This window comes from Teleopsis dalmanni, chromosome X (genome assembly GCF_002237135.1).
Source record: "Teleopsis dalmanni isolate 2A chromosome X, ASM223713v2, whole genome shotgun sequence".
Classification (NCBI taxonomy): Eukaryota; Metazoa; Arthropoda; class Insecta; order Diptera; family Diopsidae; genus Teleopsis; species Teleopsis dalmanni.
In genome coordinates, this window is record NC_051848.1 from 93,807,959 (window position 1) to 93,824,456 (window position 16,498).

The following is a 16,498-nucleotide window of genomic DNA, read 5'->3' on the forward strand; positions in this document are numbered from 1 at the left end:
GTGAGGGTGTCTGCGGTATATATATTAAACAATGTAAAAATAGCATTTAAATATTTTCAATCGATAACATAGTTTTTAAGTAATAGCGTAAAGAATTTTAAATTTGGCGTTGAATAAAATAAGCTGAGAGCCACTGTATATGTTATAACAATTAATAAATTATTGAAATTTTTGTTTTTGAATGTTTAATGTACTTTAAGAAAATATTACACACACAACACATGCATTCATATATTTTTATACATGTACAACATATTTAAGGCATATAATGCATTACTTCTAGTATTAATTGATCCAACTAATAATGCAAAACATAATTAAAGAGAGGCGTGATTTAGAGAATAATCAAATGTGTTAGTTTACAAAATATAGAGGAGTGGATCGACCTTAAAGCGAGTGGAAAACTGGTACAAAGGCCTAAAACATTATTTATTTTAATTAAATGCAATTATATTTTTATATAAAACTGACTATACAATTGGTCAGGCTTAATAGTACATATTTTATTTTTGAACTGCAAGTGTCAGGAGAGAATTAAATCTATTCATATTATTAATGATCAACTCAAGAATTTATTTAATTGAAAATAAATTTGTATTTAAAGTTAGTTTTATTCACTATAAAACCTTCTCCATACAAGAATAGACAGTTTATCATTATTACATTTAATTATAATATTTTTCAATAATAAAGAGTTAGCATATTTTTGTTATATAGTTTTTTTGCGCAAATTCCATATATAAACAAAACAATTTATATAATATATATATAAAATAGTCATATCGCTGTTATCAGAATTTAACATTCAGCCTAGTGGGTTCCAATTTATTATAATGTTCTGATCTGTTCTGATGTCCTGATCAAAAGTACTCTTTTCATAATATTACTAAATTTATATTTTAATTTTCTTTATATAAATTTGAAGTATTTTTTAACTAGAACGAAAATATAGTTTTTGTGGAGCTAAGCTGCTTGCATCCATGATTTAACTTAATAAACAATTTTCTTTAAATAATTTAAACTGATCTCTTTTAATATTGAGACTGAAACTATAGAATATTTTTTGAACTACTTATTTAAATTAAATATATATAATTTCATTCAAAGGTCAATATTTGAATAAATATTTTTATATTTTTAATAATAGCAATGTTTCAATAGCATAATTTTAATAATAGCAAATTTGAAAAAAATTTGAAAATTTCATTCAACACAAAATAAATTTTCTGCTTCCGTTATGTAAAGTTTTTCTAAAACAAATAAAACAAATTATTATTAATATTAACCAATTTTCCTTTAAGCTTGAAGTAGCATAATTTGAGTGATACTTCGGGGCTTGTTAGAACTAAGCCGATTTCAACATATCAGTCACGAATACACTGAGCACTTTCAGTTGTTCGGTTATAGATTTGGTAGCAGTACCACCGACCACATTGTACTGTTCAACGTTTACTTGATAATCAACTAAATTTAGTATATCAACACCAAAATGTGGGCAAATTTTTTGTAAATCACCCAAAGATATATCAGTTATGTCGACGCCCATTTTTTCCGCATGCGCCACTACATCGCCAATATAATGATGCGCCTTACGGAATGGTATACCCTTGCGTACCAGATAGTAAGCCTAGAAATATAAAACACGTTTAAAACTAATAACTCGTCATAGAATGAATCTTACCCAATCTGTTGCTAACATGTCCGGACTCAGTGCAGACTCCATTTGATGTCTATGCACATCCATTGTTCGAATAACACCTTCGGTTACCCTTAAAGATTGCTGCAATTGATCGAAAGAACTGAAGCAATATTGTTTGTCGAATTGCAAATCTTTGTTGTAGGTTGTTGGTGTACCCTTAATAGTCATCATGATACCGGTCAGATTAGCACATATGCTACTAGAAATGCCACGCACTAATTCTAAGCTATCAGGATTACATTTTTGTGGCATTAAACTGCTACCAGTTGAAAATGCATCAGCGATCTTTATGAAGTCAAACTCCTTTGTGGTATAAATTATAAGATCCTCTGCCAAACGTGAGAGGTGCAAACTAGCAAGAGAACAATAGTAAATGAAGTCAACTGAAAGTAAAATAATATGGTAGGAAATGTATTAAAATTTATGGAAAAATGTTTACGATAAAACAAGCAGATTATCCCTTTGTAAAATGTTTACTTCGCAGCTAATAAAGGATAGAAGGGGTTATACCGATCATCTTAGCTACAAACATATTTTTGAGACTAATCTATTTCAGTGTAATTCAGTTACACTCCAGAAGGAAGTGCTACTTTATTTCAATATTTACATTTAATGTTTCAACCTTTCATATGTTCGAACAAGATGTTCAAACGCGATGTTTAAGTTGATTATGTTGTAGGTCAGACACGTAGACGCAACAATTCAAACTTTGTATAACTTCTCTATCTAACAAAGCCAAGAAGTGGAGAACTTAAACAAGCAACAATGTATGATTGAAATTATTCGAAAACTCTATATGCTTTTAAAGAATTTGCTATAATTTACCAAAAATTTATAATTCAATTGTTATCGCTTTATTTAGTTATTGTATTAACCTTTATTGTATCCTTTGTGTTTACCTATATTAATTTTTATGGAATCATATCCGGCAGTCCATCCAGTTGGTTGGATTTTTAAAAAAAGCTTTTTAAACTCTAAAATATTATTCTTAGTGGCTACTTTCCTTTTCAGCAAAAAAAAGCTCTGAAAATATTTTACAAAATATTTGCAAAATATTTTGAAATAAATAAAACTTTTCAAAAAAACTTTGTCTGCACCAAATTAGCTGTGAGTCACTGTATATATAATCTGAATTCATGCCACGTCGATACACACAGTGTTTCATAACTGTTATCATTCGCATTTTAATATAAAACTCCAAAAATAATAATTATATTTGCTTTATATTATATTTATAATAATTATCAGAATTATTATCATGTGCCTTTTATTTTTCACGCACAAAAAACCCTTACACTCTGCTTTTTATTTTTTCACGCACAAATAACTATTATTTTTGTCTTCAAAATATAAAAATTAAAAATAACTTTTATTTTTGAAAACAAAACAAAAACAAACTCACGCGGCGTGCATGATATTTTTAAAAACGAAAATGTGAAAAACATTTTGTATATAAAGCAGTTGTTTTTGTAATTTCATACAAATTTTTAATGTATTTAACAACTATTATTCGCTCTCATCAAGGCTTCGAGAATTTAAATGTTCGATAATGTGAACATACAAAATCAAAATGAAACATTGAGCAGGTGAACTGTCCGAACAATTTCGAACATTTAAAGTGCTCCATCCAAACATTCGAGTTCCATTATACCCGATCCGACATCGTGTCTATAATCCGACATTGTCTATAAATCTACAAATTTATTTATTGTCTATATAGGAACAATTTTATCAACAATGTTTCCTTGTATATAGGTATATAGGTAGATATCATGCATAAACTCACAATCCTTACCGCGTCTCCAATGAGCTTAATGCCCACCTTAAATCTCTTTTTGACTACTATACCAAGTGGAAAATTAAACTCAATCCCTCCAAGATCTCTGCCATTGCCTTTACTGGCCAACAACGTGATCGTTTCAGAGGTTTTAGCAACTCTAACATTAAGCTCAGGCTTAATAACTCTCCAATTCAGCTTGTTCCCAAGCTGAAATATCTTGGCATTATTTTCTCATCCAAGCATAACTTTATACTACATGCCCTCCGTAACGCCCGGTTCAGGCATACTCAACTTAAAACTGCACTTCGAAGACATAACCAGCTTAATTGCAAAGTTATGCTGCTTTGCTATAAGCAGCTTATTCGTCCTCTCCTCACTTACGCTTTCCCTATTTGGTCAGCCATCACTTCCGCTCAGATGGAAAGAATCCGCCTGTTTGAGCGGAAACTTCTCCGCGATTGCAATAACTATAAGCGCAAGCGTAATGCCAAGCACTTCTCCATATCAACTCTTTATAACAATGCCAAGATCACTCGAGTTGACGAGTATCTTCTGTCACTCGCCCGTAGGTATCTCACTCGGCTCCATGACCTTACCTCCGACGTGTCTACTCCTCTCACTCCTCCAGAAGACCTTGTTCTAGCTTTGCGCTGTAAGCCTCCTCAATACCTGACCCACTACTTCGATGAAGTGGACCACAACCTCTCCACTATCACCTTATATAACCGCGGCTTTCGTGACCCTAGTCACAAAGTATATTGTTGATTTAACCCCCGCTAGTTAGCCGTAACCCCTTCCCCTTCTATATCGCCTTTCCTATCTAGTTCATGCCCTTGCTTTCTGATTTAGATGAGCCTAGTTCATTAGGTATTAAATCTATTTTCTCATTCCTCTCTCTCATGATTACTGGAATGAAGTTTCCACATTGCTGTAGAAATCCTCTCATTTCATTCCTAAGAGGTGGTTTTAGTGGGTTCAAGTCTTACACTGTGGCTTTCGATCACACAATAATTATATTATTCAATGGCTATATAACATATATATTAGCAATATCAGACAGTTGAATGCACCCTATCATGCTGCCGTTCGAAGAAGTATTGCTGCGTTCCCCACAACTCTAACCAAAAACTTATTGACAGAAGCTGGGCTACCTACAATATCAAATCGAGTTAAGTCAACAACTTATAAACTTATTCCTAAACTACTGTGCAGCAACAACGCTATTTTACATAAAGACGTTGTAAATGTATTCCATCAAAAGCGAACAAATAGAGTTAAGTCGACAATTGTGCGGTGTATTGAATATGCTAAATTTATCGACCTCGACATTAAACCTCATCGTACGATACAAAATCATGAGCCCCCTTGGTTTCTTAGCCCAACATCTTTTGTAATCGACCTGCAAACCTATAGAAAAAGTAACACAACCACCAAAATGTATAAACAACTATTTGCAGAATTTTCTGATTGCTATATAAAAAACAATTGGACTCTATTGTACACAGACAAAGGCAACAAAGGCAAATTTCTAACATGTACCGACAGCAAATCTACAATTGAAGCTGTAAAAAATATCAATAATAACACCGAACTTATTTGCAATACCAGACACAACTGCATACGTTTTTTAAACAAAATTAAAATCATGTGGCTTCCTGGGCACGCAGAACTTAAAGGAAACGAACTAGCAGATCAATCTGCCTCTGTCGTCATTCGCTCTCCCTTGCTCTTATTTAAGACATCCGAAAGAAAAGACGTTTTAAACTTTATAAGCAAACAACCATCGCTACAAATCGATAAATACCAGTGGTTTAAAAGCTATATATCCGCAATCATGCACTCGTCAACAATGCAAGAAGCTTTTTCATGGACATCTTTTGAGTGGCGATCAGCCATCAAACTGTCCATTCTGTAATAGCACACCATCCATAGAACATGAACTTAACGATTGCCCTTCTTTTAATTCTATTCGTAGTAATATCTTTCCTAATATCTTACCGATCAGCCTATTATAAACAATTACTGTCGAAAATATACTTTTGATGTATAAATATATTAAAGCCTGTACCCTAGTAAATAAAATTTAATTTATAATATCCGAGCTAAAGGCTCTGGCAGCTAGCACTCGTTTTTCTTATCTTAGTTATAAGATTTTATATTTTGTAATTAATTATAATAAATATATATATATATATATATATTATTATATAATTATTAAAACTAAAAACCCAACGGTAATCCGAACTTATCAGAAATCTGGACAATCTTTGAAACATAATTGTTAAGATTAGCGGAAACATACCATATATATGTATGGTATATAATTATAACATATTTACACAACATATGGTATACCTTTTGATAATTATATCGACACTACGATCTAATGAATGGTGCTTTTAATTGACTAGCTCTACTCTATACATTACTTATAGAGTAAAATACTTTTCATCCAGAGTTTTCACGAGAGAACAAACACATACATAATAACATTTTTCATTTGACAGTGTTGGTCTTAACCGACAATAATCATGTTGTTAATACTAGATTGTCATAAAGTTTGCTTGCGTGCTAATTAAATTAAAAATAAAAGCATTGTTTGTTTTATCGAAAAATACACAGAAAACTATATATGATAACTTGTCTTCATTGTTTGGTTATTTACTTACCCACAAAGTCACGATCGCCTACTGCATGCATGCTGTTCTGCGTAGCTGCAGAGAAACCCAACCGTTTCGCCAACCATACTCGGTCAATACCAAGCGGATTTCCAGCCATTGCCCCACTTCCCAATGGCATGATATTTGCACGTTCTCGTAGTTCAGTCAAACGCACGCAATCCTCACGTAGTGCAAATGCATGTGACAATAGCCAATGAGAAAACTGTATAGGCTGAGCACGTTGCATATGAGTATACCCAGGCATAAGAACACCAATATGTACCGTAGCCTGTTGTATGGCAGCCTTAATAACACCGCATAAGCTGGTAATAGTCTCTCGTATGCCTTTACGTAACCAAAGCTTAAGATCCGTAACTACCTGATCGTTGCGACTACGTCCAGTATGCAAACGTAACGCTACTTCACCGACAACCTCACATAGACGTCGCTCGTTCACTGTATGTACATCTTCATCGGTATTTAAAAATTTAATCCAACCCTCAATCCAGTCGAAACGCACTAATTCTAAACCTTTACATATTTTCTCACAATCTAACGTTTTTAAGTAGCCAGCACGTAGTAAAGCCTCTGCGTACGCTTTGCTACCATCGATATCATCTGCAAACAGGCGCGCATCTGTAGGCAAACTACAGTTCAGCGTTGTTAGACAATCTGATGTTTGGCCTCCATTCTCTCCGAAACGTCCTCCCCATAATTGTTGCGCCATCACTAAATGAGATATGTTCAGTTCAAATAAGATTGACTTTAGTTAGAGACTACACATAAACTATAACAACTGGTAAGATGTTTTGAAGGCATGTGCACTTCCACAGATTTAAATGAGAACTGCGCTACACTTATCTTCTGGCCTTTCGTGTTGTTTGCGCTTAGAGATGATATGTGTTATCTACACACGAGCGCATCAGTGTGTGCACTGTCTGCTGTGAAGAATATAAATTTTTAAAGTAAGGCGATTTAATCTTCGTTATAGAAGACAAGTTGATAAGAAATCTTAAAAAAATGTTGGTTCAGATACGAATATCATTGATGGAAATCATATTTATAAAAAAAAATTTGACACTAACAAATCAATAAGTTTTAGCAAACGCTAATCTAACACGAATTGAAAGTATTTCAATCGAACATCGAATCATTTTTCTTTTGACATAAGTAAGTGACCTATCTTCTGTTCGGTTAGGGTCTGTTGCAGCACAGGAGATCAATCTGGTCGCAGTGATCCGCTCCGTTGGGAGCTAATACCCCGTTCAGTTCTATTCCATTCTATTCTATTCTAAGTGGCCTATTTAACATAATATATAGGAGCTCCCCCTAGGAAACATTTTAGGCTTACCAAAGGTTTAAGATGGTTTTTAAATCTTGAGTTCTTATGTGGTAACACAATGTAGATCCTTAGAATCGCAGGCATAACCTAACCTTAACGAATTATAATTATAGTTAATCTATCGTATATAGTTGTGAAAGTAGTACCACTTCTTTAATGTCTTACTTACTACAGTCATCTTAAAAGCATCGTATAAAATTACAAAAGTTCCGAGATAGCTTTAGGTTTCCTGGCAGTAGCTTTAAACAACCATATATTTTATGTGTGTGTTTAAATAATGCATAAAAATTACCAATTTATTATAAAAACTTAATTCAAAAATAATTATAGGCTAAGGTTTTTTTCCACAGACTCTGTAAATTCAACTTTACGAATGTAATCATTCGAAACATAGTCACTTTTTTAGCTCATCAACGCAGACATGAGCGAGTGTCGTTGGTTACAGTTGAGTTGAAGTTGCAGTTCCGGGACGTAAGCCCATAAATTTGTGTTTATGATTTTCCACCAAAACCAACTTTTTCTCCTGTTTATAAAAGTCTACCTGAATTATACACGACAAATTGACCAAAACACAGACTTCAAAATTTAAAAATTATAATTGAGATTGAAAGTTACCGTAGCCTCAACACACAAGTAAAGTTAATGAATAATTATTCTGGTGAATCTAAGTTAATAGCCTCGTCAGCGAAAATGTCACATAGCGCCACGCAAAGACGATGTATAGGTAAGCCCATAACGCAGTAAAAATCACCATCTATTCTCGAAATCATTGCACCACCTGGTCCACTTATACCGTAAGCACCTGCTTTATCTCTACAAAAAAGATTGCCACAAATTAAAATTTCACTAAAATGAATATATATTTTAATACTGACAACGGATCACCACTGTCTACATAAGCTTGTATCTGTTGCTTGGTCAAATTGCCAAAGTAAACATCAGCAGTGTCCGTAAATTTATGCGCACCTTGTTTGTGCCTTATAACTACACCAGTATAGACGCGGTTGCATTTGCCAGATAAACTAAAAAAAATGTTTTATATTTAAACAAATAATAATTAACACAATAAAAACAATTTTTTAATTTACTTCGTCAACATATGCACTGCATCTGCAGCATCTTTTGGTTTACCGTAAATTTGGTCGCCCAGCGTCACCATTGTATCAGCTGCTATGACCACTAAATTGTCAATGTCTTCATTTGTTTCTGTTTGCAACCTTTCATACACTTCGTCAGCCTTTCCTAAAGCCGTTGCTACCACATACTCGCCGAATTCCTTAAAATCAGAAACATTGAGGTTTTCCTCAAACGAAGAAGCACACGCTGTTGCGTCTAGACCCTGAAACATATAATTTCATATATATTATACACAAATATTTGAGATATAAAAGTTAAAAGCTATTACAATAGATTTCAACAACTCCCTTCTTCTTGGTGAACCACTTGCCAAAATTATATTCTTTTTAGCTAATACATGTTTTATCGGCGCTAACATCCTAATATTACTCTTCAATTCCCTACAGCATCAAAAAAAGCAAAACTAGCAAAAGTCAAAGACATTCGCGAATCGGCGAACCGGCAAAACTGTCAAAACAGCAGAGCCGCTGTACACAAAATAAAAGACATTTATTTTAGGCTGCGGTCACATTGCATGCATATTGTGTTTTGCGTGTTTGTACGTATGTTTTCTCATGCGAACACATCGCATGTTGCGGTCACATTGCTTGCGAATTGACAGTTCTGTTTTGTTTGCTTTGAAAACAAAATGGATAGCGAATTTGAAATACATTTTGCGGAAAGTTATTTAATTAATATCAAGTTATTTATTAATTTCAAATGACAAAAGATGAATTTGGGTGCATGATTTTTATTCTTCAAGGTATAAAAATGGAGAGTTTGTCTATTCCTGAAACAAAGAAATTAACAAATCGCAATCCATTTCCTAAAAGTAATGTGTATTTTCAAATTTATTTCCATTTATAAATTTAAAATTACGTCAAAATAACTCACACCTCTCAATTTCATTATTTACACTTTTAATTTCAAACAAAATATTTTGTTTAATCAAATATTCGCATGAGAAAGACAAGAAGTCGCGCGAATAGTTCTTAGCAACTGTAACCACTTACATATGATTCCATACATTTAATTTGTTCGTACGAACATGCAAGACAAAATTCGCATGCAATGTAATCGCAGCCTTACTGAAAATACAGTAGACTCTCGTAATACGTAATTTATGCAACATATGTTATGTAGAGAAAATGTTTCTAGCAAAGAAGATAAGTAAAAGGAACTGAAAGTTATATTCTATTCACATGAGAATCTTTTTTGTATTTTTAGCTGTCAAAAATTTTCATTTTGCATTGAAAGCAACAACAATTGACAGCTATTAACAAACAAAACCCTTTTTTGTGTTATATTCTAAATGAAATTTATAAAAGTTCTATGAGCTGCATAAATGACCTCATTATAATGCGAACGTTCACTCATTTATATAAAGTGCCTAAATGAGACAGTGTGAATATACTATTATGCACTGAATCATTTATATTAACGAATTTAAAAACTGAGCGTTGGCATTAATTAATGATTTATATTTTTAGTCAAAAAAGCTATTAATTAGCGTTCGTTTGTTTTCATATTAATTGTAAGAGAAAAATGTTGGTATTGCGTAAAATAAATCTTTTAAAATGGAAAACTCGGAAAATTTATAAAATATTATATTTCATAAAGAGGTTTTTCGAAAAGTAGTGAACTACAACAACAAAAATTTTAATTTTTATATTATTTTAATTAATTTTTGGCTGACCATACAGCTGTTTCGAGTATTGCCAAATACCCATCATCAGTGGTCTTGGAAATAATTCTTGTATTTAATTATTCGTAGCAGGAAGTACCAGGAATTGAACTTGGGTCCTGCCAAGTGTGAAGCTCACACATTGTATTATATACAATGTGTGTGAAATTGTGAATAATAAGAACAGAGCAATATTTAAGCAATAAAATTTGTAATAAATTAATTAAGAGGTTTGAAATTAATAAAGGTTACTTTTTAAGAAAATAAAAAAAAATTCTGAGAAGTGAATTGCCAGTGAGGAAAACACTCCATATCCTTGTACATGAATGCATTCCCATTAAAGAGTGACAAGGTGAATAGGTGCATTAGAGGATCGAATTGCATGTATCCACTGGTGGCTTCGTTACATCAGTGAACTTACTTGTGATTGCTTAGTAAATTTCATTAACCATATAAAGAGCTTCCCTGCTTTTTAACTTACTTGAAAATATAGTTAGCAAAATAAACCAAAAATGTCGAATGCAACTCTTAAGAATAAATTTCCCACAAGGGAAATGACCAAATTTAAAATATTTGTCATATGTTCTACATTTAAAATGTGAACAGAAAAAGCTAAGCTGCACAGTATTTGACCCTAACTCTGCGTAGAGTACTCTGCTTACAAAATCTTTATTGCCGACGAAACTAGTGTGATGCATAATTTAAGGGTGAAAAATGTTCAAATGGAAAACTGTTAAAAGATCGATTGACTTGATGGTGGCTGTCAACATGTCTGGAACATCAAAAAAGTTGCTTTCCGTAATTGAAAATCGAAAAGTACAAGATGTTTTAAGAATGTTCATAACCTTCCGGTTGAATACGAATACAATACAAAGGCATGGACTACTACAAGACTTTTTGAGAAATGGTTAAGTGATTGGAATAAAAGTCTTTCAAAATAAAGCAAAAAAATATGTTTTGTAGTCGGAAATTGTTCTTCTCATTGCCATGTAATAGGTTTAAACCCAATCGAATTGGTTTTTTTGCCATCGAAAGTTACATCAATACTACAGCCTATGGATCAAGGCGTAATGAAATCATTGAATTGAATAAAAAATCACGAATTATAGAAATCGACAAGTTTTAAAATTGATAACTCCATTGATAATTGATAATTCCAACGAACCGCAACTAGATGCTTTGGGAATAATTTTAATGTAGGAAGCATCATGGAATGACGTAAAACCTACTGCAATATCAAACTATTTTCACCATAAAGGTTTTTTTAAGGTCCATTTCAAATTGAAATGAAAACAATATATTTATCGCCACGTAGCCCAACACCGGCTTTCGTCGCAGCTGTTGAAAATCTCGTATTTTCAACAAGGTGATCTCGCGATTACCTTTATATATGCGGGGAATATAACAACGATCACAGCTGTACGAGGTGAATGTGAAGCGGATAGCGATTATCTAAGCGATAATACACCTTTTGCGTGTCCTCCAATAGCTAAGGCCTTTGAGGTGAAGCGGTTGAGGTGTTGCAAAAATGTTTATTATTTAAACAGTCTATCTCGCATAAGAAATGAACTCAACACAAAATTTATAAATTCAAAATTTAATGTTCAATCGAATATTACTGATTTCTTTTTTATGAAATGTCAACATCTTATCTTAAATTTGTGTTTTATATTAATTTTTATCGTACACATAACATATCACATGTACGATATTATTCGATATTTGGTGTTTTAAAAATAAAAATAATAAAACATAAAACAATTATTTAAATATTACTTACAGCGACTATCGGTTATAGCGACTTAATTTTGTCGGTCCAATGATTTCGATTGTATTTCTATATATAATTAATAGTAGTGGTTGGCATTAAATTTTTTTTGTGAGAATTTATTAATAAGGACATGAAATTGTTACAAAAAAAACAAATATTTTATGAACAGATAAGGAGCTGTCATATATGATTAGCAGAGAAGAAGCAGGACATTGCTTACATTGCTTGTTAAAATGCAGTTAACATTTCCTTATATTAATATGGCTGCCTCAATATACTCATAATGCTAACAAATAGCATTAATTAAAATACAAAAGGCAATAAATGCCATAAATGCAGGGTTGTATTTTTTTACAGTAAAAGTATACTGTGATATTATGAGAAAAGCAAGCATAATTTGTTCTAAAATTTGCACAACTGTTCTAATTGGTTTGTGTCATGTATAAAGAAGAGCGTACTTGGTTTATACATTAGGTAAATTTAAGAGAAACAAAAACAAAACTATATGACTCGTCTGTAATTATAAATTACAACGGCCAGCTGCAGCACCATTTAAAAAAACTTTAATAGCTCTCTTAATAGTAATTAACTAATGCTGGCTTAAAACAGGTACAAGATGTTTCAGAATTATCAGGATATCAAAGCTGATAAATTTTTTCGGCATTCGGTAGAACATCAGCTGATTCTTATTACTGTGAAGTGTCCAATATGAAAAATATTGGAGTCTTAGAAAAAAACCAAAGAAATAACAAAAATTGAAAATCAAATAAAAAAGAAGTGGTCCTTCGTTTGCTTTTCTTCCCATTCTTCAGATAATACAACGTAAACAAGAACAAAATTAATTTTCATTTTTCATTTTACGATACCAGCAAGTAGAAATTTAAAAAAATATTAAAAACAATTGATTTAAATGTTCAACTTTACGAATTCACGGAGAATGGATTGTCAAAGTATGTACGTTAAGGCATTATTTATCTTTTGATTGTAATGAAAATCAATTGCTTTGATATGATTTTATGGTTTCACCAAGAATGAATTATAAATCTTCAAATTTTTTGTTACCAAACAATTCTGGGATGTTTCTTATGCTACGGTTATATTGTGAAATTAAGAAAACGAGATTAAGTTAATCTACATTTTAAATCTCTACCGTTTACATTATGCATTGGAGATTCATTTTGACGTATCTCTTGTTATATTTTGTTTCGTGTGTATGATAAATTTTTGTAAATAAAGCATTTAATTACGATTTTGTGAAAGAATATAAATTTTATAAGTGGTTTCATAACAATAATTTAACAAATTTTAGTCATAATTATGTACAAAATTATTAAATGAATTTAATAAAAATTTCACTCATTTCGGCATTTTCAAATTTTTAATGTTTACTTTGAATAGATTTTGACATTTCTTTCCCAATTCTTATAAGATCATGAAAAAATCCACTATATTAAGACATTTGAAGAGTTGCACAGAAAAATAATCACCATTTCTAAGGAGATCGACCAAAACGAGATTAACTTTTGTATGGGAAATCTGAAATTAGATTCGATTATTGTTTTAATCTACTTTTCATCTTACAATGTAAATACTATAAAACTTTTGAATGAGCTATCTGAGATTAAACAACGAGATAAGTACTTTAATCTTGATTATTGCTTTAATCTAATTTTAATTTCACAATGTAAACGCCGTATTAGTACTAATTTCTCATTAAACGTTTTCATGTTATTTAATTAGCTTGATTAATTTGCACTAAATTGCTAAAGTGTCAGAATGCTGAATTGCTAAAAAAAACATCGTGAGTGTGTTTTTCACGTGAAAGTTATGTAACAAAATTTAACATAATAGATTAAAAATATTTTTCATGTGACTCTATTGGTATATATCAATCATTATGACAAAAATGTTATTATATTCAATTATTTAAATAATATATTTAATAAAAACAGCAACAATTAATTCGCCAGTTTGAGTTTAATGTTTTGCAAATATCACACTTATGCATTTTTCTCTCAACGTATTTAGCACAAATTTGACACATGCACGTTTGTATTAGCTACTTAGCATAAGTTTAGCATGCTATATATAATCCAGCAAGAAAATATTTAAACAAAAATCGATTGGATGCATACATATTTATAGTATACTATTATATAATATATTTGAATAATATATATGTACGAAATGTACACAACATATTATATTCTCAACAAAATTGCTCTAAAATAATAAAATAAAATAACAATTATTTATATAAGGTGTTTTGAAAAAATTATTTAGTATCAAGAAGAGGTTTGCTCCACGCTACGCGCACACATTTCCTTACCATCATCATCTGTTCTTAGGTGGTAAGCAGCATAATGAACAAAATTTGCTGTTCTCTTTGCTACATTTCCGACAGTCTGTTTTTAACTTGCTACGGTTGTGTATGAGTGTCGGGTCTATGAGAACGCTAATCAAAGTTAGCACATTTTCACTGTTCGTTCGGAAACCGATATTTGGAAATCAATTAAACAACTACAAATTCCTAGCATAAATGCTTCATGCATTTGAATATATATATTGAAAGCAAATATTGTGTGTATTAACGAAGTGCTCATTTTGCGCTGATATAAACTTCAGTCAATATATAATACATAATATATAACTAAATTGGTTGGTTTCTGTGTTGACTGCAAGTAAATTTTGTGGTCAGTGACGTCGGCGCACACAACAAAAATAACAAAAACAACAAAAACGAATAAGAAAGCAGAATTCGTCCAAATTGAGTTCTTTATATTAGCACATAAAAACCAGTTAATAATTGTTGTGTGTTATTGAAAATTAAATTGTATTATAAGAGTCAAAAAAATTTCAAACTACTTTTCAAAAGTTTTCTTTAACTATTTGACTATTTCAAAATAAGAGAGCCAAAGAAACATTTGTTATACTTGGAAGACACATTATATATTGAAGTTGCAAATAACGTCCAAAGTTAAAGTTAATCTCAAATGTGTATGGCAATTGTGGTAAGTGTTAATTGTGTAGAACTTAAATTTATTGTGGTCCATTGCTTAAATACAGAATTTGATTAAAAAAATTGTTAAATTTTGATGTAGCACAAATGCTGCTACTTGCATGATTTCCCTCAAATTCGTCATGTCTGTCCAGTTATTTGTGGTCTCTTTGTGAAGCGATTCTCTTACTATTGTTCTCTTCTGTTCTGCTTACTATTGCCATCTCTTTTGTGAGTGGCCATGTGCACACTTTTTTGTTTTGCTTTTGTTGTTGGTTTTGCGAAAGAGAGATTGACAGTGTTGCATCATTGGCAAAAATGTGCTCTAATTTAATTGCAACCGTTTAATGTCTTTAACCACTTTAATAATAAATAAATGAAAAATAAAAAAGCTCTAATTACAGAAGTTATTTATTCTAGTAAATTGATGGTAAGGTAAATTGAGGGAAATGGTACATTAGTATGTCGGTATGGCAGTGAGTGTTGGTGTTTATCAGAATTTCGAGTAGGGTAAATAATATAAAAATTAGGTAAATTAGGTGTTACCATTGCGAAAATTTTGTAAGATGTTTAATAAATAAATTAATAAATTTTAAAACTTTTTACTAAAAATAATAAATAAGTGCAATAAATAAATAAATAAATATTTACATAAGTGCAGTGCAAAAAATCCCTATGAAATTTCAATTTTTTTTACCTCAATTTTCTCGAACTCGCACACGGCTTTAAACTTACATAAATGGTAAGTGCAGTTCGAAAAAAATTTGTTATTTGTATAGTGTCAGCTCTCGATTACTTTAATAACGAAAGAAATATATAATTTAAAGAAAAGTTTAATTTGCTTGCATTTTCGCATTACGAAAACGACTTAATACCTTTCGAAGCAGTAATGTTCTTAAATGTGATACATATGTTCCATGATAAACACAAATATTTAAGCTGCGATAAATTCAAAGTATAACTAGACTTTAAAAATGTTTAAATATATATTAAATATAATTGTGGTATATTAAAATAGGTTAAGAGCTTTAAAATCCCATTTGTTCCACTGTCGCTAAAGCGTGTCTTCAATCAGCTGAGTGCAATAAAATTGTTTACAATAATGCACATGCACTTCTTAAGTGAGAAGTCACAATTATAATTGTTTGCATTTATAAATGGTTCAATTTGTTTATAAATTATTATTATTGTTTAAATAATTCAAGGTCAGTTCAAACACTTGACGATCGTATCGGGTCAGCAACCTTAGAAATTTTATTACTTCAGTAAAAGTCGGAATAAAATTGTTTATGTCAATTGTGTTATTTGTATTTATGAGACATCAGTAATTTTAGTTTATCTTTTCAAAATATTATAATAAATCTGATTAAATTAAAAATTAGGAAAGGCTAGGTTAAGTATTTTCACCTGACAAATGTTATTGTCCATTAAATATAAAGGGTGCTCAC

General features: G+C 31.2%; 2 protein-coding genes across 2 annotated transcripts; both read right to left on the bottom strand.

The window, feature by feature from the left end:
- Nucleotides 1-1,214: 1,214 nt before the first annotated feature.
- Nucleotides 1,215-8,184, bottom strand: LOC119687833 (argininosuccinate lyase). Its single transcript, XM_038102348.1, has 4 exons — nucleotides 8,097-8,184; nucleotides 6,149-6,868; nucleotides 1,682-2,082; nucleotides 1,215-1,627 (listed from the first exon to the last, which is right to left on the bottom strand). Exons 2-4 carry the CDS (start codon nucleotides 6,864-6,866, stop codon nucleotides 1,346-1,348), a joined length of 1,401 nt encoding a protein of 466 aa, XP_037958276.1. The 5' UTR covers nucleotides 6,867-6,868; nucleotides 8,097-8,184; the 3' UTR covers nucleotides 1,215-1,345.
- Nucleotides 8,110-9,068, bottom strand: LOC119687834 (dTTP/UTP pyrophosphatase). Its single transcript, XM_038102349.1, has 4 exons — nucleotides 8,887-9,068; nucleotides 8,570-8,820; nucleotides 8,357-8,503; nucleotides 8,110-8,294 (listed from the first exon to the last, which is right to left on the bottom strand). The coding sequence occupies exons 1-4, from the start codon at nucleotides 8,974-8,976 to the stop codon at nucleotides 8,132-8,134; spliced, it is 651 nt and encodes a 216-aa protein (XP_037958277.1). The 5' UTR covers nucleotides 8,977-9,068; the 3' UTR covers nucleotides 8,110-8,131.
- Between the last annotated feature and the right edge of the window lie 7,430 nt (nucleotides 9,069-16,498).

Bases quoted from the DNA above. Each gene is read 5' to 3' on its own strand.
- LOC119687833 (XM_038102348.1), bottom strand. From the start codon at position 6,866: ATGGCGCAACAATTATGGGGAGGACGTTTCGGAGAGAATGGAGGCCAA. The intron at 2,083-6,148 runs GTAAGTAAATAA...TTTTACTTTCAG, and splicing joins AGGCGATCGTGACTTTGTGG to TTGACTTCATTTACTATTGT. The intron at 1,628-1,681 runs GTAAGATTCATT...TTATATTTCTAG, and splicing joins ACATGTTAGCAACAGATTGG to GCTTACTATCTGGTACGCAA.
- LOC119687834 (XM_038102349.1), bottom strand. From the start codon at position 8,976: ATGTTAGCGCCGATAAAACATGTATTAGCTAAAAAGAATATAATTTTG. The intron at 8,821-8,886 runs GTAATAGCTTTT...TATATGTTTCAG, and splicing joins GGGAGTTGTTGAAATCTATT to GGTCTAGACGCAACAGCGTG. The intron at 8,295-8,356 runs GTCAGTATTAAA...TCTTTTTTGTAG, and splicing joins GTAGACAGTGGTGATCCGTT to AGATAAAGCAGGTGCTTACG.